At 46.0% G+C, this 25636-nt stretch overlaps 1 protein-coding gene across 1 annotated transcript; it reads left to right on the top strand.

The window, feature by feature from the left end:
• The first annotated feature begins 1070 nt into the window (after nucleotides 1-1070).
• GPNMB (glycoprotein nmb) lies at nucleotides 1071-25059 on the top strand. The gene is made up of 11 exons (XM_080932569.1): nucleotides 1071-1208; nucleotides 8516-8668; nucleotides 9431-9574; nucleotides 11418-11591; nucleotides 13442-13600; nucleotides 13893-14432; nucleotides 19621-19719; nucleotides 20240-20342; nucleotides 20990-21198; nucleotides 23963-24056; nucleotides 24462-25059. The coding sequence occupies exons 1-11, from the start codon at nucleotides 1139-1141 to the stop codon at nucleotides 24613-24615; spliced, it is 1899 nt and encodes a 632-aa protein (XP_080788695.1). The 5' UTR covers nucleotides 1071-1138; the 3' UTR covers nucleotides 24616-25059.
• The last annotated feature ends 577 nt before the right edge of the window (nucleotides 25060-25636 follow it).

Here is a 25636-nt window from a genome sequence, read left to right as displayed (position 1 = left end):
TATTTATACTATAGCTGTCTTCAGACACACCAGAAGAGGGCATCAGATCCTTTTGCAGATGGTTGTGAGCCACCATGTGGGTGTTGGGAATTGAACTCAGGACCTCCGGAAGAGCAGTCAGTGTTCTCAATCGCTAAGCCACCTTTCCAGCCCCTTAGGGCTCATCTTTAATTGAAAGGTTATACTTGTGGGGAAAGCAGACGTTGTTTATGTTACACAAAAGCATCTCTTTCACTTTCTCCCCTGCATTAGAGACCTTTGCTTCTTTGTGGTTGTACAGAAGCCTCCAGTTCTCCTCCATGTGGTTTTCCCCACACACAAGATCCGTGCCCTGAATTACTATAAATCACTGTGTGCCACAAGCAAGATTCCCCTGCCCAGAAAACAGTCTAGTGATGTGCCTAACACCAGCATTTTTACACTTAACGCTCGCTATGTGGCAATACGAAGCGTGCTTTCTGCAAGCCACCTGAAGTTATTCTGAGCAGCTATTTTAGAGATGTTACCAAAAAATGATGCAGTTTGTTCTGAGCATCCTGTAGAGCCAAGTCGATGTGTCATAAACCCTAGCTTCGGGGTACATTTCTCCTCTGCCTGAAGCCTGTGGGCTCTACCGAACTTGCGATTTCTGAAATGACACCTGTGATCTGTCTGCTCTGGGAAGGGAATGCTAGCTGGGGTGCGTGCAAATGCTTCAGTGTGAGCACCAAAGTAACACACAACAGGAACCACAAAGTCCCCCAACGACACGGGTTTCATTTGGCGACGAACGCCAGAACAGGATGTTAGAAGGCTCCCTTTAACCTGGAAAAAGAAAGATGGAGGAGAGGAAGAGAAAATGGGGGGTGGGGCGGAGGGAAATCACAAAATGAAAACACCACGCATCCCAAGTCAATAAACAGGCGCCCTGACACGAATGAGACGCCCTGGGGCGAGTGAGTCATGCGCACGAGTTGTTCAGAGGTGGAATTCGGGGGATCAAGCCACACTGCTTAGAGCATCACATGATCTCCCTCTGGCCCCGTATTTCATAAAACAGAGAGGATCCCAGGAGGCTGACACTCTGGCTCCTGGTGGCTAGGACCGGGGAGTCAGAGTCAAGCCCTGACTGATTGCTGGCGGTGCTGTTGGAGTCAGCATGGAAAGTCTCTGCGGGGTCCTGGGATTTCTGCTGCTGGCTGCAGGACTGCCGCTCCAGGCGGCCAAGCGTGAGTCCCGTCCTCTCTGGGCGCTTACACTTCGGGGTCTGCAGACAGGGTGTGTTCCGAATGCTGGGACTGTGTTTTTTTTTTTTTTTTTGCTTAGGACTCATGAAGAGCAAAAGCCACGCGGCCACTAGAAGCCTTTTCTGCTCTGGCCAGATTGTGGCTGGAAGGGGAGTACAGCCTGTACCCCAAAAATAAAGCAAGTCTCCCAGACCCCCTTTTCTGCTTCCTGCTCATAGGGCAGAGCTCTGGCTAACTTTGCGGAACTACCCCACCCCACTGTCCGCACGCTTCAGAGCGAGTTGCTTTACTGGAGATACTGAGGACCAGCTGTGTTCACCCTGGGAGGGCTCTGTGGCAGGGACCCTACTAACAATACTTTCCAGGGAGTGGCAGTGGCGTCTTCCAGAGTTGGGCGTACTGGTCCAGCATCCTTGTGCGCGGCCTGGGTGGAGCCCTCTCGTCCTGGCCGAGGTATAGCTGTCCCCTCCTTAACAGAGCTAGTGAGCAGGGGGAAGAAAAGAGTCACTCCACGTCACTTCCAGGGGCTGGAGACAGAACTTTTTCCGGACCCCAAGTGCGGCCGCCCAGCTGGCTGCCGGGTAGTTCCAGAGGAGAGGAGTACCTCATCTCCCAGTCTCCTCTTGTACAAGGCAGGTCCTCTCTAGGCCGTCCTGGCTGGGGTGGATCCCAGGCCAGGCAGAGTGGAACAGCTGTGGTCCCTGCACCCGAGGATTGCCAGGCAAGAGGGCAAGCAGCCCAGGCCCATCACAACTGTGCCCTGAGCCAGGGATGCCTCTACCGAGACTCCCCACCTCTGGGTTTGAACTTTAAACGCAGAGACAGCAGCCAATGCCCGACGGAATGCTCACCTTGTGTCTAGGTGTGGTGCCTTCCCAGAGCGAGGGGAATCTGAGCTTGGAATTATCCGCTTTCCCCAGATGAGGAACCTGGCCACAGAGAGGGCCAGGAATTCGTCCAGGCCACACAGAGAGCAGGCAGAAGGGGAAACAGGCCGTCTCCCCCACTGTCCTTCCTTCCCGCCAGGGTTCGTGCCAGCTAGGCTGGGTCATGAGTGAGTTAGCTTCAATAAATTTCTTTTTCCTCATTTGCAAAAGTGGCTGTAGAGTCTTGGGATATCAGCTAGCAAAGACACGTTGCCAGAGCACACATCCAAAGCGTTTTTAAAGACAGAGTACACACCTCTGCTCCCCCTTTCCCACCCATCCCACCCCATACCTCCTGCCTGACAGATTATAATAACCTAGAGAATTAGGAATAGGAAAAGCCAGCGAAGTCCTCCCACCTAAGGTTTGAGGGTCGGTAAGACAGTAGCAAAGCCAGGAGACTTGGTTCATTTATTCAATCCCAGCACTTAGGAGACAGGGTGGATCTCTGTAAGTCCGAGGCCAGCCTAGTCTATATAATGAGTTCCAGGACAGTTTGGGCTACATAGTGGGGCCCTGGCCTAAAAGAAACCAACGACCCCCCCAAAAAAAAACAAACAAACAAAAAACCACAACCCAACCAGTAGCCAGAAACTGAAGGGGGCAGCCTTTTAACCAAAGTCTCAAAGTTCCAGCCATCCTTGGGCTCATGTTATACTGAATTAAACATTCCAGACACAAGGCACAAAACCCTGTGGGAGGCAGCAATCTGACTGTAGTGTACTGAGGAGGCAGGAAAAGCCTGGCAGAGCAGGTAGTGGGCAGCCCAAGCATCGAGCATTGGGAAGCTGGCATGAAGAAAAGACAAGCAACTGCAGGGTTACCTCCACTCTGCCCCCATGCCCCATTTTCCTGTTATAGTTTGCTTGTCACTGGGCTTATCTGACTTTAAGTTGAACCTCTATGTTTTAGGCTAATGGTGCACTCTGTGAAATTGAAAGAAATAATTCAGTCAGGTTCCAATACGACCTTGACCCAGTTTCCCCAAAGACAAAATTAGATAGAAACACAAGTACCAAGACCCTGACGAGGAGAGAGTCATAATACAGAACATGCATGCCCCTTGCTGCCACAACCATCCCACGCCCTTTTATAGCTCCAGTCTCCGGCCACTGGGGGCTTGTCCATTTAAACAGGCTTATTCTTTCCAGAACGTCATGCAATGGAATTTTACAGTCTGAACTTTAGACACCTGCTTGGGGTTTCTCCTCGGTATGATTCTCTACAGCTATATCGATATCTCTGTACAAAATAGATTGTTCCTTTTTTCTGTTTGAGTAGTAAGTAGTCCATGGTCAGAAAGTACCACTTTAACCACTCCCCCACTGAAGGACATCTGAGTTGTTCCAAGTCAAGATGCTACAGCTTCTCGTGTCCATTTCTCCGGGAAACTGTACTGAAGAGTACAGTTTGGACAAGTTACATAGTGTGTAGCTGTCTTAGTAGAATCTAGCGGGATGGCTGCACTTTCTCAGGTTCCTGCCAGCAGTGTGTGGTGGCCCCAGTACTACTTCCTTCGGTAGTAGTGGCCTGATAGGTCTGCAGGAGGGTCTACAACGATCCTCCTGTGTTAAATAGCTGTACATCCTCTGCAGTGTTCTCTCGTGTCTCTTCCCATTTTCGGACTGGCATTGCTTTTTAATATTGGTGGAAGTGTGGTCTTCTCCACTCATTCTACTGGATGCCACAGGACAGACGTGTCTTACTTGAGTAAGGTCTCATACATCAGTTTCTTTTTTTCTTTTGTGGGTTATGCTTTTGATGTTCAACTAAGAAGCTGTGTCTAGTCCTAAATCCTGATGTTTTCATCTCTGCTTGCTGCCTTTTAAAAAATGTATCTTTTCTTTATTGGGTTATTTTTCTTTTTTTTAACCTTTAAGACGATGTATTTTATTGTGAGGGTGGTGCCTGCAGCGGCCACAAGAGGGCGGCAGATCTCCTGAAGCGGGAGCGTTTGCGAGCCCCCTGAGGTGGCTGCTAAAATTCAAACTAGAAAACTGAGCTGTCACTCTTAACCACTGAGTCATCTCTCCAGCTCCTCTGATGAACGAGTTTGTGTCCCGTGTGAACTCTGCCTGGGCAGATTAAACGGGTCTGCTCTTGGCTTTCCTGTCCGTCTGTCCCCGTTCCCGCCGTCCCCACCCCCCACCTTCCCCACCACCCCCATCCCTCTGTTGCTCCCTGTATTTTTCTTTGACCTCCGAACTTTAGGAGCAGAGGAGCAATCTGCGTGGTTTGTCGCTGTTGTTTTTGGCTTTTATGGTAGTGCTGAAGTCCAAACCCAGGGCCCTTGCATGCCAGGCAAGCACTACACCACTGGGTCACACCCCAGCCTGATCCTTGCTCTGATCGCATCTACTCAGAATCTGTGGGCAAAGACTCCGAAAGGGTGAGAAGAGATTGCTCCGGGCATGAAAGGAGCTGAATCCACTTTTGCTTTGGGTTAAAGATGATCCTGGTAAATTCCATCTCTCTAGATGTAGATGTGTTCATCTCTAAAGTTAGTCTGAACGGAAACAGCTTAATTCTTCCCACGTGCCTCCAAAGTGAACGTCCAGCTACAAGCATCTGTTGATATATCCTGTGCCCATTCCTCCACTGATGTCTGTTCTAGGTAGGAACAGTCCTGGGAGTTATTTGAGGTTTGTCTGATTTGAAGGCCTGAGATCGCACACCCTGCTTATGACAGAATCCTATTTCCTACATATCTGCCTCTCTGTTGAGAAAGGAACAGGAAGGTGAGCAGTGGTTTAAACCATTGTTCGCCTGGTTAATGGGTACATTGCCTGCCTGGCAAGCATAAGTCAGAATTCTGTCTGCAGCACCTACCCAAAAAAATAAAAAAAGCGGAGCATACACAAAAACAGGACAGTGCAGAGAAGGAGAGACAGGAAGAAGAGATGGATAGGAAATCCATCATCATTGATAGATGAGAAACGGGGAAAGATAAGCTGGATAAGAATCAAGATGGTAGGCTCGAATGCAGAGTGTCTGTCATTTCCCCATATGTAAATTAACTCAGTACTTCAGATAAAAGCTAGAAATTTTCAGATTTGATTGATAGATATACAACCAACTATATGCTACCTACAAAAAACAAAAACAAAACAAAAAAAAAACCCTCACATTAAATAGGAGTATATACAGGCTAGAAGTAAAAGAAGGGGAGAATAGGGTCCAGAGAGATGGCTCAGAGGACCTAGGTTCAATTCCCTATACTCACATGGGAGCTTACAGCTATCTGAACTCCAGTTCCAGGGGATCCAGTGCCCTCTTCTGGAATCAGAACACAGCCACACCATGAACATAGTACACTGACATAGATGTTAGCAAGACACCTATACATAAAATACACATAAAAAGTCTTTTCTGAAAAGAAGCAAAACAATAGAAATGTTTTTAATATATACACATATATACATATGTAGATATATAATATATTACTAAACACTAGCAAAGTAGTCTTTTTATTGGATATTTTCTCTATTTACATTTCAAATGTTATCCCCTTTCCCCCCCACTCCCATGCCCCCTCCCCCTCCACTTGTTTCCATGAAGGTGCTCCCTCTCTACCTCAGAGCTTTGCCGTTCCCCTACACTGGGAAAATACACCTTCACTGGACCAAAGGCCTCTCCTCACATTGATGCCAGACAATGCTAACCTCTGTTACATATGCAGCTGGAGCCATGTGTCTCTCTATGTGTATTCATTGGTTGATGTTTTAGTCTCTAGAAGTTCTAGAAGGTTTGTTTGGTTGATAATGTTCTTCCCATTGGGGTTGCAAACACTTTTAGCTCCTTCAGTCCTTTCTCTAGCTCCTTCATTAGCTGTAAACATTCTCAGCTGTTTCTGTATGACCCTGGCAGAGCCCCTAAGGAGGCATCCATATCTGGCTCCTGCCAGTAAGCACTACTTGGCATCAGAAAATGTGTTTGATTTTGGTGGCTACATATGGGGTGGATCTCCTGGTGAGGCCGTCTTTGGATGATCTTTTCTTCAAACCCTGCTCCTTTACTTGTCTCCTCCCATGAGTGTTTTATCCTCCCTTCTAAGAAGAACAGAAGCATCCACATTCTGGCCTTCCCTCTTTTTGAGCTTCATGAGGTCTGTGAATTGTTTCTTGGGTATTCAGAACTTTTGGGGCTAGTATCCACTTATCAGTGAGTGCATACCATGTGTGTTCTTTTGTGACTGGGTTACTACCTCACTCAGAATGATTACTTCTAGTTCCATCCATTGCCAAAAATCATAAAGTCATTGTTTCTAATAGCTGATTCGTATTCTATTGTGTAAATGTTCCACAATTTTTGTATCCATTCCTCTGTTGAAGGACATCTGTGTTCTTTCCAGCTTCTGGCTATATAAATAAGGCTGCTATGAACGTGGTGGAACATGTGTCCTTGTTAGATGTTGGAGTGTCTTTTGGGTATATGCCCAAGAGTGGTATAGCTGGGTCCTCAGGTAGTACTATGTCCAATTTTCTGAGGAACTGCCAGACTGTTTTCCAGAATGGTTATACCAGCTTGCAATCCCACCAACAGTGGAGGAGTGTTCCTCTTTGTCTACATCCTCACCAACATCTGCTGTCACCTGAGTTTTTGATCTTAGCCATTCTGACTGATGTGAGGTAGAATCTCAGAGTTATTTTTATTTCCATTTCCATGATGACTAAGGATGTTGAACATTTCTTTAGGTGCTTCTCAGTCATTCAGTATTCCTCACAAAGTAGTTTGTATAACAAGGAATATTATCAAGAATAAATAATTAATTACTAATTAAAAATAGACAATCACAAAATCAATAATTTGGGATGGAGAGATGGCTCAGTAGTTAAGAACACTGACTATTCTTCCAGAGGTCCTGAGTTCAATTTCCAGCAACCACATGGTGGCTCATAACCATCTGTGATGGGATTCGATGCCCTCTTGTGTGTCTAAAGAGAACAACAGTACTCAAATACATAAATACATAAATAAATATTTTTTTTTAAAATCGATAATTTTAAACTTAGATATACCTAGCAATAGTGATTCAAATGCATTTTTAGAAGACTTGAAACTAGAAGAAGAAATAGCTACAACCCTAACCCAGATAGCATGGATTTTTTTGGTTGGTTGGTTCTTGTTTTTCGAGACAGAGCTTATCTATGTAACCTTGGCTGTTCCGGTGCTCACTCTGTAGACCAGGTTGGCTTCAAACTCACAGCGATCCACCTGCCTCTGCCTCCCAAGTGCTGAGACTAAAGGTGTGCACCACTATGTCTGACCTCAAATAACATTTTTTAAACTGCTCTGTTTAACAAATATAGACTATACAAGGGCTTCTTTTGACTCAGGGGTGTTTTTTTGAGACAGTCTCTCCGTAGCCCAGATCAGTGTTGAGTTCATGGTAATCTACCCTGGATTTAGGTAGTCCCTGGGCTTAGGTGAATTAAGATGAATGCCTTACCCCACGAATGTGTATTGAATATTCACCACAGTGTGTTGATAGGATTTTACCACGGAATCTTCCACGCTAACATAGCTGTCTTTCAGCATCCCAGGAGCATCCCCAGGCTTCAAGTCTCTGTAGACAAAAGGGTAAAGGACTGAGAAAGGATGCAGGGCTGTATGAAGAAAATGCCACCAAGTTTCCCTTTTCATACCATTACCGAACCTAAGTATTAGGAGCTATGTTAAGTAAAGCTTAGAAAAGGTGGCTGCCAAAATTTTCTCTTTAAGGCTGGGCTTTGTGGCTCATTCCTTTAATCACGGCTACTCAGATGCAGAGCAAGGTGTATCTGTGCACGTTTGAAGCCACCCTGGTCTACATAGCGAGTCGCAGAACAGCCAGGGCCATGTAGTGAGATGCTATCTCAAAAAATAAATATATATTTTTAATTCTCTAAAGAACACTTTCAGTAGACTTATTTTATTTTTATATTTACTTATTTGTGCTGGGCAGGGGGTCAGGGAGCATGCGCGGAGGTCAGCGGACAAGTCTGTGAGTCGCTGCTTTCCTTCCAGGGAAGGAACTCAGGTTGTCGGTCTTGGCGAGCAACCTCACCTGCTAAGACCTGTTCCCAGTCTCAGTAGATACTTGGGATGGGATCTCCTTACATAGCTCTGGCTGGTCTGAAATTTGATATGTAGACGAGGCTAGCCTCATCCCACAGATATTTGCCTTCCCCCACCTCCCGTGAGCTGAGACTAAAAGTGTGCGCCGACACACCTACCCAGACTTATTTGTAAGCCCCTTTATCTCTTGATGTATTGGCTAGATTATGCAAGTGCTTCCCAGTGAAAGGCTCCATCAACCATTCCCACAGAAGTGCGAAGGGAGTAGTGGAATTGACAAAATCTGCTTTTCAAACACTAACATAGGATTTCGCGATGTGCTGGGCCATGAGCAGTATCCTGGTCACGTGAGGGAGCACAACCAATTACGCGGCTGGTCTTCCGATGAAAATGAATGGGATGAAAGCCTGTATCCAGTGTGGAGGAGGGGAGATGGCAGGCGGAAGGACTCCTGGGAAGGTAGGTGAGAAGTCAGGACTCGGGTTCTGGTGCGTGTGTGCTAAGAGCAAAATGAGCAGCCCCTGGGCTTGGCACATTTCCCTCCTCCCTCACCATCTTCACTTTCTGGGTCATACAATCACTTGGACCTTAAACATTTTCAAGGTCTTTGAATAATTTAGAGACCGGCCGGATGTTACATAGACACCCCCAGAAAAGCTGGGACATGGCCTGATCATCCAGAGATCTGGAGGTGAGGCTTATCAGAAAGTGCACCCGGTCCCACACAGTACTCCAGCCATTGGTTTTAAGGTTGACGTCTACAACTTTCAACATGTGCCTCTGCAATCCAAAAATGTCTTTTAATGTGCATTGGTGTTTTGTCTGCGTGCGTATCTGTGCACCACATGTGTGCCTGGTATCCAAGGAGGCCATTAGAGGGTGTCTGCTCCCATGGAACTGAAATTACAGATGGTTGTGGGCTAGCGGCCACATGAGTTCTGGGAGTTGAACCAGGATCCTCGGGAAAGCAGCTACCTCTCCAGACCCCTTTGTTCTTTTCTTCAGTGAATACTTTTTTCTGTGATTAAAAATCCGTTAGCTACTTTGACTTACCTTTTTCTATGATGTTATACTGTGAACACTAAATTTAGCATCAGGAAGTAACTAAACACTGTCAAGATGCATATGGGTTGAATGGCCCTTGCCTGCAGATAGAACACTTGTAAACACTTTTGGTGGAAGGTCTTCCAGGGAAATGAGCCCCATTCTTTCCTGCCCTAGGAGGCCGCGTGCAGGCAGTCCTGACCAGTGACTCTCCGGCCCTGGTGGGTTCCAATATCACCTTTGTGGTGAGCCTGGTGTTCCCCAAATGCCAGAAGGAAGATGCCAACGGCAACATCATCTATGACAGGAACTGCAGAAGTGGTAAGGAGGCTCAGCTCTTCTCCCAGAGCTCCACCCACAATTCTAACGCTCATTCCTTGCCATCCTCCTCCTCAGGGTCACATCCTTCTTAATTAGCCTGCGTTCATCGTTCGAAATACTTCTGCTGTACATCATGGACTTTGATCACAGCCGCCACTAATTCCCCATCCTATCTCTCCCATCACTGATTCTCCCCCTTCCCAGATCACCCTGTGAGCTGCACTGTGGGGGTGGGATGAACTCAGTGAATGAACACTTGCCTGGAGTGTGTAGGATTCAGGTTTCATCCTCAGCACCACACACTCAAAAACCCAACCTACATCTCCTCCTTTGTCACACCCAGCTTGTTCTTTGTGTCTACTGGACAAAAAAAAAAAAAAAAAAAAATGTATTATTGTTCTTGCTGTACTACCCAAAACAAACAAACAAACACAAAAACAAACAAACAGAAAACACAGGGCCCAGCTGAGAGAGTGTGCTGATTGGTTCATTTCTTCCGACGAGTGTTTAAAGTGTCTGATGGTGCTGATACTGCAATGTGTGGCTCTGATCTCTTCTGCTCTTAAAGGGATGCACTCATTATCCATGTTAAGAGATCACGAGCACACCAAGGGACATCATTCTGTGAGACTTGTACACTCTCAAGAACTCAGATAACCACTGAGATTACTCAGCAATTGGTACAACTACTCCTACGTGGTGAGCTGCCTGGTGTTCAGGCTAGCCTCAAACACATGATCCTCCTGCCTCAGTCTCCACAATGCTGGGATTACAGATGTGTGTTACTATGTCCAACTTCTTACTTTAAAAACAAAAGATTCTAACCAGAGTGGTAACACATGTTGATAATTCCAATACTTGGGAGGTTAACGAAGGGAAATCTCAAGTTTGAGGATAGCCTGGACTACATAGCAAGTACCAAATAAACCTGAACCACTTTGGGGGAGGATGGGAGTGTCCTAGCTGTCCTAGAACTTACTCTGTGGACCAGTCTGGCCTTGAACTCAGAGATCTGTTGTCTCTGTCTCCTGGATTAAAGGCGTTCACCATCACATCTTAACTATAACAGAAAGAACTCAAAGGCCCACAGAGCTGTGTCAGAAGGAAGCAAGAGTCAGCTCAAAGGACTCTTGGCCACTTTGGGAAATTTTGAGGACAAAGACTAAGGAGCTCTTCAAGGGCACAGGCCAAGGGAGTGTCCCTGGTGACAGACAATGAAGCAGAAAATGTCACACATCTGGAGAGGTTGATGCTGTCCCCTAGATTCAGATCATTTCTCTATGTCTGCTTCTCTCCAGTGTTCTCTATACCCATCCAGGTCTGTTAAACTATGCGTAGGAGAGCCTCTTTCTAGGATTTATTTTTACGATTTACTTACCTGTGTTTGTATATGCAAGTGCCCTCAGAAGCCAGCAGAGGGTGACAAAGTCCTAGGAGGTGAAGAGCACCCTGCTGTGCTGGGAGGATTTTTTTTAATTGGATATATTTTATTTACATTTCAAATATTATCTCCTTTCCTAGATTTCCCTTCATACTCCCATCCCACCCCCCTTCCCCTGCTTCTATGAGGGTGTTCACCCCCCACCCCACCCACTTCCCCACCCTGGCCGTGGTGCTTCAGGGACATGAGGGAACACTCTCCTGAGGGCAGTCCCTGCTGAAGGAGGCTGTGACTTAGGACTTGGCAGCGATGCCAGTGAGGGGAAGAAGCTAGGGACAGTGCCACACTAGAAGGTGGTGCATCCTGTAGGGTGGTTTGAATAGCTGAACTGAAAAGTTTAGGCGCTGAGCACTGGGTATTTGGAAGCCAGAAAACTAACTTGACCTCTTCATCCTTGGTTAGATTTGGGGCTGACTTCCGATCTGTATGTCTACAACTGGACGGCAGGGGCAGATGACGGTGACTGGGAAGATGGCACTGGCCAAAGCCAGCACCTCAGGTTCCCCGACAGGAAGCCCTTCCCCCGCCCCCACCCATGGAAGAAATGGAGCTTCGTCTACGTCTTTCACACACTCGGTTTGGTTTTTACTAATTCTTAGCTTTTTACATTTCTTTCACATTCTTCCCTTGTCCTTTCTTCTTCTCTAATGGAAATTGTGATGCCCACCCCTCTGTGCTTCTCCTAACTCTGAACAGTGAGGGGGAAACGAAACCCTGGCTACCCTCGTAAATGTCCTTGGGACAGCACAGTCATAAGGAGGATGAGAGGGGAGAGAATTTGGCCCTCTCTTCAACTACAAAGACTACTCTAACATAATCCTGTGAAAAAATATATTTGAGGGCACGTGGCTGTTTATTCATTAATTTTGTTAGTGTTTTTTAAGTGAATTAAAGTTAAAAAATGTATATTATCTGTGGGAAATTTGGAAACACAGAAGGCCACAAACAAAATGTAAAAATCATCCACAAACAACATCAGACATCGTTGTTATGAAATGATGTTTTCAGTGGTGATACTTCTTTTTTAAGATAATAATGGATACACATTTTTATTTTGTTATCATAGCATATTACTATATTATCTAAAACTCCTTACATTGTCTTACTGACTGTATGATACAGCAGTGTGTGGATCTAGAACAATATAGATCCTCTTCTTTTCTGTCATGGCTACCCTCCGCTTTCCAAAAGCCACAAAAGATTTCACTGTGCTGTATTACTAGTGAAGTGTCATTTTACTTATTAACAAGGCTGCTGAATTCTCAGTACATTACCAGAGGACCACGTTTATGGATCAGTGGGAGAATACATGCCCAGCATGTACACAGTCAGCAAAACATACACACACCACACATGCCACACACAAACAACACACATACTGAAGATATATACACACATACCACACACACACATCACATATACATATACCACACACACACCATATATATACCATAGATACCACACACACCACACATACACACACAGCACACATGCCATATACCAGAAACATATAAACATACACACACAATATATACACACACCACACATATTATACACACACATATTATACATACATATTACACACACATATTACAGACTCACACATATTATACACACATATTACACACACACACACACACACACACACATATTACACACACACACACATATACAGAACCACCACCACCACCACTATTACCACCACCAGGAGCCAACTGAGGCTGAGTTTTCAGAATCTATTTCTACTGAGCAACCTGGATTTCTAAAGGTTTTGTCCTTTTTCTGAGAGCATTCTTTTACTTCATCATCAAGAAAGCACACCCACTGAACCAAGCGCAGAATCGGCCGGGTACCAGGCCGCCTGGAGCCGGCTTTCCTGGTGCCTCATTGCCCTGCCTCCTCTGCGGCCCGCACCTATGAGTTCCAGAAACGGCTGCAGAGGGAAACGGAATGACTCAGATGTGTTCTCCGGGCCATCCGTTCCCTTCATGTCTGCCATCATATCTGTGATCCGCTGTTGCTCTTTTATGTCTTGCTGGTTTTCGGAACAAGTCCTTCTAGGAAGTGGAATTCAGTGACTACAGAACCTATTACCTCACGACGACATTGAATGAGTTTCCTAAGGGAAGAACATGCATTTCATGGGCACATCCTTTAAACCTAGTAGTGTTCATCTATAAATAAGGAACTGACTGTACTGTCCCACTACACAACTCTCTCACCTTCACCAGCTGTGTGCAGTTGTTACCTGCGTGCAACCATAAAGTTGCTCCCTGGGTTTTGCATAGGGCCAGCACGAGCTCCCTTTCTGGAGCTTCCAGCCTGTTCTGTCCACCTCCCAACCTTTAACTAACCTTTCAGAAACAACTCTGCCTAAAGATCATGTGATGTTACCAATAACTCCCAATGTCCATCCTTCCACACAGGTCAGTATTTCCAAAAACTGGGTCGGTGTTCAGCTCGAGTTTCTATAAACACGGTTAATTTGACAGCTGGCCCTCAGGTCATGGAAGTGACTATCTTTCAAAGATACGGTCGGGCATACATTCCCGTCGCCAAGGTGAAAGACGTGTACGTGATAACAGGTAGGTGGCGTGAACTCCACAGCCGCAGAGGAGGACAGGGCATTTAGCTCTTTGATCGCAGCAGGTTAGGAAAGAATCAGCACCCGGTGTTCTGGGTTAGGGTAGGACTCGTGTGGTGTGGACCCCAGCAGAGTAACTATGTGATTCTGTGCTACCCCACCTGTCACCACGAAAGCTTACCTATGAGGTCTGGTTTTAATCTTCGAGCAGAACACATCCCTGCAGCGCTTCCCTCAGAGGCAAGCCGTATGTTGTTGTTGGATTTTTTTCCCCCTTGTGTTGTATCTTCTAGATCAGATCCCAATATTTGTGACCATGTCCCAGAAGAATGACCGGAACTCGTCTGATGAAACCTTCCTCAGAGACCTCCCCATTGTCTTCGATGTCCTCATTCATGATCCCAGCCACTTCCTCAATGACTCTGCCATTTCCTACAAGTGGAACTTTGGCGACAACACTGGCCTGCTTGTCTCCAACAATCACACTTTGAATCACACTTATGTGCTCAATGGAACCTTCAACCTTAACCTCACGGTGCAAACTACAGTGCCCGGACCATGCCCTTCGCCCTCGCCCTCGCCTTCAATTTCGCCCTCGTCCTCGCCCTCACCCTCATCCTCGCCCTCGTCCTCACCTTCGCCCTCATCCTCGCCTTCGCCCTCGTCCTCGCCCTCATCCTCGCCCTCGTCCTCGCCTTCGCCCTCGTCCTCGTCCTCGCCTTCGCCCTCGTCCTCGCCTTCGCCCTCGTCCTCGCCTTCGCCCTCGTCCTCGCCTTCAACTTCACCTTCGCCTTCACCTTCGCCCATTTTATCAACACCTAGCCCCTCTTTAAGTGAGTATTTCCTGAGCAGTGTGATGTTGGTGATGGTGCTTACTAAAAAAGAATCAAACTAACCATGAAGAGGCCTAGCATAGAAGGAAAAGTCCCCATGTGTCCTCTCCCTGACGTTGCTGGCTGCGTTTCTGGCCAGGTCGTTTTCTATGTGTTTATGGACATCCTGCATGTTTTCTCATTTGGGATTCTACGTAAATGGGTTCGTGCCATGCTTTGTTCTTTGTACATGGGACTCTATCACAGCAGACGAGGTGTCGGCACAATGTCACGGGTGTATAATAAACACCCACAAGCTATTGGTGAACACCTACGGAACCCCAAATCTAGGAACAAATTAAGCAGTACTGGGCTAGTCCAGACAGACAGCTTCATCCTGATATGACTCTAGACCTCCTCCCTCCTTTCCTCCTTCCTCCTCCATTTTCCCTTCCCCAGGCTCTTATGTAGCCCAGGCTAGCTTCAAACTCAATATTATCACCTAATGGTCCTCTAGCCTTCACCTCCCAATGGCTGGGATTGCAAGCTCAGAGGGTCACTTGGGAACTGAACACAGGTCTTTTCAAATGCTGGGCAGGTACTCTCCCAACTGAGCTGCATCTCTAGAACCAACTCCTTTATCTGCCAGAATGGATAACCTTCCTTATACATAGAAAGAGCATCTGTAACTTCTAAATAATTATAGATGCTTTCAGCATCTAAAAAAAAAAAAAAAAAAAAACCTGGTTAACTTGCTTAATTTGGGCTTTTGAAATCATATTTTTATCAAATGAGCTGTTTTTCTTAGAAGCTGTCATGCCATATATCAAACATATTTCTGAAGCCGAATTTAAAAGGTGATTTAATAATCAATTCAAAACACTTTAAAGCAGCTGGGGTGGGGAGGGCTAAGCATCAGGGCCTATAGTGACTACAGAAGTTAGCCAGAGCTTTTTACATTCTTTATTCATTTATTTGTGAAAGTGTTTATGTGTCTGTATGTATGTGGTGTTTGTATATGTGTAGGTCACCTCACTCCACACCAGTCTGTGTGTGTGTAGGCCTGAGGTTGATGCCAGGAGTCTTCCACTGTGTCTTTTAACCTTACATTTTGAGACATGGTCCCTTGCTGAGCCTGCAGTTTGCTTTCCTGCTAGGCTGGCTGGCCAGGAAGCCACCTGACATCTATCTCCAGCCCAGGCCTAGCTGTCAGGTGGCTAAGCAAAAATTTTTAAAAGGATTTTTCCCCACTAGAGAGCATTTCCAGCTATGTAGACCATATAAATGAGCTGGTATCTTTTTGTAAAAATTTATTTATTATTATCTTTATGATTATTGGTAATGGTAATGGTGTGTGTGGCAGGGGGTGGGAGAGCGCATGTATAGGGGATTGGTTCTCTCCTTCCACATGTAATCCAGGCTTGCCTGGCTTACAAAACAAACGTCTTTACCCACCGATTCATCTCACTGGCTTAATTTGTATTATTGAACATTATTATTTGACAAACAAGTGTGTGCCCTCTGTTCCAGCAAGTAGCTTCAGAATAAGGTTCCGTTAAAGTTAAAAGTCAGGGGCCCCAGGAATGTAGCTGAGAAACAGAGCACAGGCCTGGGTTCCGGTCCCTGCACTGCAGTAAGTCAGTAGGCAGCAGCTGGAAGCCCTAGCTTAAAAACCAAATAGTTAAGGGAGACTACAGGCCTGAAAAACCATAGCCAAGCTGAAGAGGGCACTGGGCAGCTGACTGAATCATGAGACCGGGAAGCCTGTCCTACTTTTCCGTTAAAGGATTTTTTCTTTATCTGGTCACACTTGTTCATTTTCAGACTTTTGTGAACAAGCCTGAGAACCAGAACAGCCTTTGCAAGACAGATGCTGATCAGTGTGACGTCAAGTGTATTACATTAGATGTTATCACGGGCACGCACACACAACCACATGCACACATACACACACAAGCACACACACATACACACACAAGCACACACACAAGCACACACACATACACACACATGCACACACATATACATACACATACATGCACACACACATACATACACACACATGAACAAGCACACATGTACACACACAAACACACACATGTTCACATGAAACAGCACACGTGCATGCATACACACCCTATCGGGTCATGTGGTTGAATACTGTGTAGAACGTTCCTGTACTCTTACACCATTCTTTGGGGAACAGGGAATTAAGTACTGAGTTTTTCTCACCTGCAGTTTGAGGTCTTCATTCTTCTCCACTGATCTTTGACAAATCTTGACATCACAGATCTGACATCTAAATCTCATAGGCATCTGTATAGTACCTAAAGCAGGACAACTGACCCTCATTGTCTTCTTCCTAAAGAAGTGTTACTTTAGGATACAGCTGAGTTGTAGCTCTGCACTCGGGTAGACAGCTAAAGTCTGTTCCTCCCGAACTTTAAATGAAGGAAGCCTGCAGCGCTCGGGAAGAGCTGGGACTCTTGCAGCTGTGCACAGACCAGCCTCCTGCTGCCGAATCCACCAGGAAAGACAGAAGGGATTCTGTAGTCACCACGAGGCCCAGCCTGTCCTGCTGATGAACAACTGCATGAGAAGCTAACACAGCATTAGGACCTCTCTGGGCTTCATGGAACAGCATTTCCCAGAGTGCCCTTGTCCTTCGAATCCCACCAGGCATGGAAATGTCACCCTCAGGAAACTTTGAGAAACCATAGAGAGCTCCCAGCTGGCTTCCTCTTTACAGGTCATGAACTTAAACACGAATCCTTTTCCCCCCTTCTCTCCTTCCCCCTCTTTCTATCCCTTTCTCCTTTCTGCCTCCTCCTTCTCCCTTCTTTTTTTCTCTTTTGAGGAAGGATCTTATCATGTAGCTCCAGGTCCTCACAATCCCTCTGCCTCTGGTCCTCTGAAAGAGCAGCCAGTGCTCTTAGACACTGGCCTATCTCTTCAGATCTACTTTTTTAAGATGAGAATTATTTTAAAACTCCCAAACTGGGCCATAGGCGCACCTTCAGTCTCAGCACTCAGGAGGCAGAGGCAGATAGATCACTATGAGCTCCAGGTCAGCCTGGTCTACAGAGAGAGTTCCAGGATAGCCTGGGCTACACAGAACAACAAAACCTTTGAGTCCCTCCATCTCAGTACCTTATGGAATTAAGGAGGAGATAAAGTTGAACATTATCATATTTTCCTTTCAGACTTTAAATCCTAAAGCTACACCAACAATGCCTTAAGTTATAATGAGTGAGACACTGGATTCTTTGCTCGATTATATTCATAACTGATTTGGTGACGTCTTTATGTGTCCACATAGCAGCCAGAGCTTAATGGCAGGTGTCTTCCTCAATTGTCTGCCACCTGAGTAGGAGACAGGGTTTCTCACTGAATCTACAGCTTTCCAATTCAGCTACGCTTGCCAGAGTTCTGTGATTAATTGGTTTGTAATATTTTATGGTCGCTATTTGTAGGTTAGTTGGTAGGTTGGTTGTCATGGCTTCTTTCCCACTGCTGTAATAAAACACCATGACCAAGGCAACTTATAGGAGAAAGGGTTTATCTGGGGACGACAGGTCCAGAGGGTTAGGAGGCCAGTGCTATCCTCATGAGAAGTATGGCAGTAGCTGCTAGGGTTCAGGCCAGTTGGGAACTCACTTCCCAACCGCAAACAGGAAGCAGAGAGTACTCTGGGGACGACAGGAAGCTGTTGAAACCTTAAGCCCACCTCCAATGACACACCTTCTCCAACATGGCCACACCTCCTAATCCTTCCCAAGTAGCTGTTAAGGATTCAAATGCCTTGTGACTTGTGGCTTATGGGTTTCATTTCATTCAAAACACCAGAGTTAGTTTGTTTCTTTTTTTTTCCTGGAAAGAGAAGTCTAACATGGTAATCCAACTCACTAAATAGCTCAGGTCTCAAGCTCACAGCAATCCCTCTGCCTCAGCCTCCAGACCACACCTGTCAGAAAAGTAATCTTCATGTGCCTTATTTCACTTTGGCTTAAGTGATTCAACCTTAACACAGTGATGTGTTTATAACGTTTGTTGGTGAGCAGATGTGGGCAGAGACCAGTTTAGTGATGTGTGGGTGACCAAGTGGTACTAGCATTCAGGCCAGAACAGCTGCACCCCGATGAGAAGGGACTTCTACTCCCTGCTCGGCCTCCAGGAACTTGACCTGACCAGATGTAGATAGAATGAAGAAAAGACAGAGTGAGGCATACTCAGACAGAAAGCTGGGATCTGGATTCTCAGGTGAAGAAGGCTTAGCACCCCTAGAAGCACATGTTTGTCATATAGAGATGAAGAGGGAGGTAGGGTTTGTGGTGTACAGATGAACAAGGGGACAGAGCCAGCTAATCTCAGGAGAGCTGTCTGCAGGAGAGCAGTCTTCAGTCTTCAAATGTCCGCGGGGAAAAGGCTATGGTGGACAATTTCTGCCCACACCATCAGCACTCAGTGCCCGAGGACACCTTTGGCTCTTCCTGGGGGAAGGCTTTGCATTTGTCATGGACCCGAGGCTTTGAGGTCCTTGATATGACTGTGCCCGTGTCGACAGCACACATTATCTCAGAACTTCACTCATTCGGGGCTTCCTCTGCTTCCTACAGTTTATTTATCGAGTTAAGTGGCCACAATGTCTACATAGTAAATGCTCTGACATCCATAAGAATCGTTTACGTTACACAAATTTCTGCCTTAGTCATAAAGCTCCAGAATTCTTGATGCTTAGTTGGGTTTGGGTTGGTTGGGTTGGGTTTTTGATTTTTATGCCTGGCTGTCCTGGAACTTGAAGTGTACATTAGGCTGGTCTCAAACTCGCAGAGTTCCTCTTACCCCTGATTCTGGGATTAAAGACATGCACTGACTCATCTGGCTTCCTGATGCTTTCTAAATAGAAGATGGAGCTGGGATCAGATGGTGCCTTGGGTGTGACAATACATAGCAACAATCCCCAGACTTGGGGGCTAGGGATAATAAGACCCAGAGTTAGGGCCACCCTGGGCTATACAGTAAATTTAGACCAGCCTGGGCTACATGAGTCCCTGTCTGGAAAAAGATAAAACAAACACCAAAAACCACCAAAACAAAAATAATGAAGAATGATATACAAGTGTCTGTGTTTTTTGTTATATTATGTGAACTCAATTACATTCTTCATCCCTATTTATTATTTTAAATTTTTATTACTCGAACTTTCTAGTGCCTACTGGTTACAACTCCATGGAGCAGGGTGACATTTCCAATGAAAACTGCCAAGTAAACAGATATGGTTACTTCAGAGCCACCATCACAATTGTAGGTAAGTCTGAAGACCAGTGGGGAAGGATGCCAGAACCCGCTAAGCCAACCATTCACTTAGCTAACAGTTGAAGGGTGGAGATAAAGGAGCACAGTCCCTTGTCCTGTCTAAGGTGATTCAAGATGGTGTCCACTGTTGGCGAGGATGCCGTATTTATTCTTTTTCCTTCTCCTTTGTTAAGAGACATTCTGTAATTAAGTTTCTGTAACAGGGTCTGTAGGCTCAGACCTACAACTGGGTTCATGGCTTGCTGTCCTGGAGGGAAAATGTCAGATCTGGCGTCTGGAAAGGAGCACTTCATTGCTCATGAAAGGTCATTCCCCCTTGTAATGCCCTCACATGGCTGAAGAGACAAGGAGGCTCCCTGAAGTCTCTCCATAAGGGCACTGACCACATCCCCAACAGAAGTTTTACCCCCTCACACCACAACTTAGCTGGGATTTCAAACAATCTGTGGCAGAATGATTTCCTTTGGTTTCTGTTGCATTTTGATATTTCTCTATGGCAACTGTTTTGCTAGATGGGATCCTAGAAGTCAACATCATCCAGATATCAGATGTCCCAGTGCCCATACCTCAGTCTGACAACTCACTGATGGACTTCATTGTGACCTGCAAGGGGGCGTAAGTACAGGCTCATGCCAGAGGAAGGGCTAAGTGAGGACCCCAGGTCTGAATAAAGGGCTTGACCACTAGTCATCCTTTTGAAGGTGATTCAAAAGCCTACATATCAGAAACCTCAGATGAGCTGGGTGTAGGAGACAGATGTATGTCTGTAATCCCAGTATTGATGAGAGGCAGGAGACCATGGGCTGTATAGTGAGCCTTTCTCTCAAAAGAGAATATAAAGAGGGGCAGACTGGAGGGCATCCTAGCATTTGAGAAGCCCTGGGTTGGATCCCCATCACTACATAAGAGTCCATGCCTGTAATCACAGTACCCTAAAGGTGGAGGCTGGACAATCAGGGGTTTAGGGCCATCTTTAACTACATGGTGAGTTCGAAGCCAACCTGACTACATGAGACCCTGTCTTTAAAAAATAAAAGTAAAAAAATAAAAAGGCCCTATTTAAAACTGTTATTACCAAGGCATGCATAATGTCTCTTATCTATAATCTCAGTACTTAAGAAGCTGAGGCAGGACTATTACCATAGGTTCCAGGCCAACCGTGTGAAACCCTGTTTCACAAACAGCACCCCACCCCCAACTTTGCATTCTTTTCTCCCTCACTGGATGGATCTGTGTGCCCTCACCCCTCTTTCATGTCACAGCACTCCCACAGAAGCCTGCACGATTGTCTCCGACCCCACCTGCCAGATCACCCAGAACAGGGTCTGCAGCCCCGTGGCTGTGGAGGAGCTGTGCCTGCTGTCTGTGAGAAGAGCCTTCAATGGGTCTGGCATGTACTGTGTGAATTTCACTCTGGGAGATGATGCGAGCCTGGCCCTCACCAGCACCCTGATCTCTATCCCTGGCAAAGGTAAGGTTTGCTTTATATCTTTATGAACATTTCCTATGACAGAAGCTATACACCCAATATTAAAGCCCTCGAGGCTTTACTAGCAATGTTTATCTTGTGGCCAGGTTCTTTGAGCCATCAAGTGTGCAGTCTGTCACTGGCTGAGCTGTCATTATGTGACATAGGTGTGAAGTAACTCGTGAGAATGTTCACCAGAGATGAAGCACTAAGAACAAGGTGGAGAAAGCATCCTTCCTCTTACAGGACAAGGCACATTCGTACTTGCCAGAGAGCTAAGGAGGAGAAAGATACAACGGGGCAGCCAGAAGCTGTGGACATTTCAGTGTCCTGACCTCCAGCTGTGCAGCTAGGACTGCTCCAGCCCTATGTGCTGTGTTTTATAAAAAGAAAGAGAAGAAGGCTGGAGAGATAACTCAGTGGTTAGAGCCCTGACTGCTCTGCCAGAGGTCCTGAGTTCAAATCCCAGCAATCACATGATGGCTCACAATCATCTATAATGAGATCCAATGTCCTCTTCTGGTGTGTCTGAAGACAGCGACAGTGTATTCATATACATAAAATAAATAAATATATATATCTTTAAAAACAAAAAAGAAAGAGAAGCTAGGAATATGTTTGATGGAGGCTCAGTATAGTATGGTGGGGGGAGTGCAAGGGGTGCCTCTGTGGGCCCATGCTGAGGCGTCCCTCTCCCTACCCCATCCCCTACCCCTGAGATTCTAGCCACATGATGGTATAGTATAAAATAGAGTTCATTTAGCGCATGGGGAGGGAGTTGAGGGTGTAGAGACAGAGAAAGGCGGCGGGGGGGGGGGGGAGGAGTTCAGTCAGTAAAGTATTTACCTTGCAATCGTGAGGTCCAAATTTCAGATCCCCAGAACCTCAGAAAGAAGTGGTGATGTGCACCTGAAATCCCAGCAATGGTGAGATGGGAGGTGGAGACAGACAGACTCCTGGAAGCTTACTCACTGTCTAGCCTAACGTACTTGACCAATTTCCAAGCCAAAGAGAAAGCCAGTATCAGACAAAAAGGAATGATGCCTGTAGTTGGTTACCCTTTATCTCTACATATACACAAGTGAACCCACAGCCACACAACCATGCACACACACAACCATGCACACACACAACCATGCACACACACAACCATGCACACACACAACCATGCACACACACAACTATGCACACACACAACCATGCACACACACAGCCATGCACACACACAGCCATGCACACACACAACCATGCACACACACAACCATGCACACACACAACCATGCACACATACAACCATGCACACACACAGAGTGGCAGGGAGAAAAGTCAGAAAGCAAAACAAAACAAAACAACCTGTAATCCAGTAAGTCTTACAACTTGATAACTTGAATGTCAAAATCAGAATTTCAGAAATAGTGATGGTTCAACAGAAGTCCCACTGGTGTGCAGCTGAAACTCTTTTTAATGATCGATGGTCATTGAGCTGCCCACCTCAGGCCCAGCACAGAACTCTGCGCAGGACAGAAGCCGCTGGCTAAGGAACAAACTTGGAGGACCCTGCTTTCCTAGGCAGCAACAGGTGTTTCAGGAAAACGTTTAGACCAATTCAATTTCACAGTTTGTTGAAGCACCAAACTGAGCAACACTGGAGTCAGAAAAGGCCCAGACCAGCTCCCATCCCTGAACTGGAGGTCAGGACCAGGGGCGGCCATTGCTGACCGCTTCTGTAACTGAGGGCTGGAGTCAATCAGTTAAGCTGCTTATGATTGACTGAAACTTAATCGTTTCTGTTTTTAAGGATTTGGTGTGTGTGTGTGTGTGTGTGTGTGTGTGTGTGGTTGTTTTTGTTGTTATAAAATATTCTCGTAAGAGGATGTCATTTGCTTACCTGTGAACTTGTCACTTACATCCTAACTCAGAACATCTAATCAGACTTATTTTAACGCAGACAATAAAAAAAAATTAACAAGATGATATTTTAAGGAGAAAAAAATAATAGCTCAGAGGAAGGAGAGGGGTGAGCTTGGAATGAGAGGTGAGGGCAGTAGTTAGCACCCTAGATAGGAAGTGGGGGCAAGTCTTGCTGTTCAGTGATACTGTCTTGTTAAAGGACCTCCTTGGAACTAAGACCTAAATATAAATGGTGAAAACACAGGAAAGCTGCGGTTAGAAGTTTTATTCTGTAAGCACTGGCGAGGCGTTTGCGTGAGAAGATCTCGTGTGCCGGTGATAGATGATGATGAGAATCAGCTCGGTAAAGAGGACCTCCTGGGGTCTGGAGGTGACAGCCAGCTTGCAGAGCAAGTAGGGGCAGCTCAGATGATCAGACATGCCTTGGGGTGGACACAGAACTGGCTGGTTTGCTGGTTACAGAAGAGAAAGAAGACAAAGCCCCTGTCTCTGTGGCCCTTGGTACAGATGAGATGTGGGGAGAAATAAGGACACAGTATGATCCAGGCCGAGGAAGAGGCAGACAGCTCACCACAAGAGAGCCGGTGCCCTCCAAAGGAAGCACTGAGATGAGCCAGGCAAGGGTGGTCCCAATAGGGGCCATGCACTTTCCACACAATTCCAGGGGTGTTAGCACAGGGGCAGGCGTAGAGCCTGAGAGGAGGCCAGAGGCCAGCACAATGTCGTGTGAGAGCCTTTTAGCCCCTTTCTGTTGAGAGCAGTTGAAAGCGGTAGCTCGTTTATTCAGTAACATCACAAGCAGATGTCCTCTGACGGAACAGAGCATGACTTGTGTGGTTTCCCTTCCACTTTAAAGCCCCGGGCTCCCCTCTGAGAACACTGAATAGTCTCCTGATCTCCATCGGCTGCCTGGCCATGTTTGTCACCATGGTTACCATCTTGCTGTACAAGTAAGTTTCTGATTTTAACACTTTACATCTCTATAGCAGATAGTCAAAAAGCAAATAGCGTTCGTCTGTATGAGCGTGCCATTTTTCCTTCTTGCTTTTACATAGTATGTGTATGAAAAGAAACACATCCATTGAACCACGAATGCTAAGCTGGGACCTATTCATTTTACTGTGGTTTTGGATTTGTTTGTTTTGATTCTGAAAATGCTACCAGATGTCAGTAACTTGACAAACTTGGGATTTGTAATGTTTTTTTCAAAATCTCAAAGATGCTGGTATGTTTCAAGCAACAGACTGGGTTGAACGGAATTAGCTCTTTTGCACCTGGCATGAGAAATGCTATAGAAAGGAATTTTAGTTCAGATGAAGATATGCTTAAAGTCCTGTCCATCACATTGTTTTCAGAAAACACAAGGAGTACAAACCAATAGGAAACTGCCCCAGGAACATGGTCAAGGGCAAAGGCCTGAGCGGTTTCCTCAGCTATGCAAAAGCCCCGTTCTCCCGAGGAGACCGGGAGAAGGACCCACTGCTTCGGGACAAGCGAGGGGTGATCTAAGTCTTCGGCCTCACTTCTAACCAGGAACCCACTCCTCTGTGCATTTATGTCAGCTGTCAGAAGTACATGACTGGTAACTGTTGTTTTCTAAGGATTTTTGTAAAATGTATATCACGTTTAGGGGGTGTAGTTAAATGGCATTTTAGAGAAGGGATGGGAAGACCTAGTGTTTCTTCACATCTTTATTGTGGTTTTTACACTGTTAATAGGGTAGCCACACTGTGTCTGAAGGGAAAGGGAGAGGCCACTGCTAACTGGGAGAGGACACCACAGGCTCCTCTGCTTTCCACATACTATGTGCATGAACCCAGCTAGTCCTGACCTCAAGGCCATGCTTCATCTAACTGTATCCCAGATCATTGAACATTCCTGAGCTCCTGACAGAATTATAATGGGCCCAAGCTTTTCATATGGTGTGTGTGTGTACATATTATACTCATTAAAAAGATGGTCTAATAAGCTGGTATGGTTATTATATTGGGGTGAAAATTGTCCCTGTGTTGATGAATGGAGTGGTCCTCCATTCATTATCTACGGACACCTGTGGTGGGTGATCTGTGAGACCTTGTCTGCTCTGTACCAACAGAGCCTTAATAGCAACCAAATGAGATCTGAGAGTCCAGACTGTATCTACCTTGACGGGAGGTGGGACAACTGGATAAATCTGATTACATCCCCCCCAAATACTAGATGTTATTTATAGAATAACTTTATTTTGAAGCATTGTGGGGGACCAACATTCAGTCTGGCACTTTGACCCCTAGGTGGCCTAGAAGCAAAAAGAAGCCTTTTTTGTTTGTTTGTTTGTTTGTTTGTTTGTTTGGGAATTGCCTCCAAAGAATGCAAAGATCGCTGGCCATATGACAGCTGTAGTGGGACTCTCAGCCAGGGTGTTTGGCAATGTTTGGAGAGAACTGTGGTTGTCAAAACTAGGATGGGATGCTACTGGCATCTAGTGGGGAGAGCCCAGGGCTGCTGAACACCCTGAAACTTGCGGGATAGCCCCACAGCCTGAGCATGG

Source organism: Micromys minutus (assembly GCF_963924665.1).
Source record: "Micromys minutus genome assembly, chromosome: 18".
Taxonomy (NCBI): Eukaryota; Metazoa; Chordata; class Mammalia; order Rodentia; family Muridae; genus Micromys; species Micromys minutus.
Note: the sequence above shows the minus strand (reverse complement) of the source record. Positions and strands in the feature narration are given on the sequence as shown.

Excerpts from the sequence above, each read along its gene's own strand:
- GPNMB (XM_080932569.1), top strand. The coding sequence starts at position 1,139 with ATGGAAAGTCTCTGCGGGGTCCTGGGATTTCTGCTGCTGGCTGCAGGA. Across the intron at positions 9,575-11,417 it reads TGACAGGAACTGCAGAAGTG|ATTTGGGGCTGACTTCCGAT; the intron begins GTAAGGAGGCTC and ends ATCCTTGGTTAG. Across the intron at positions 19,720-20,239 it reads AGCCACCATCACAATTGTAG|ATGGGATCCTAGAAGTCAAC; the intron begins GTAAGTCTGAAG and ends CTGTTTTGCTAG.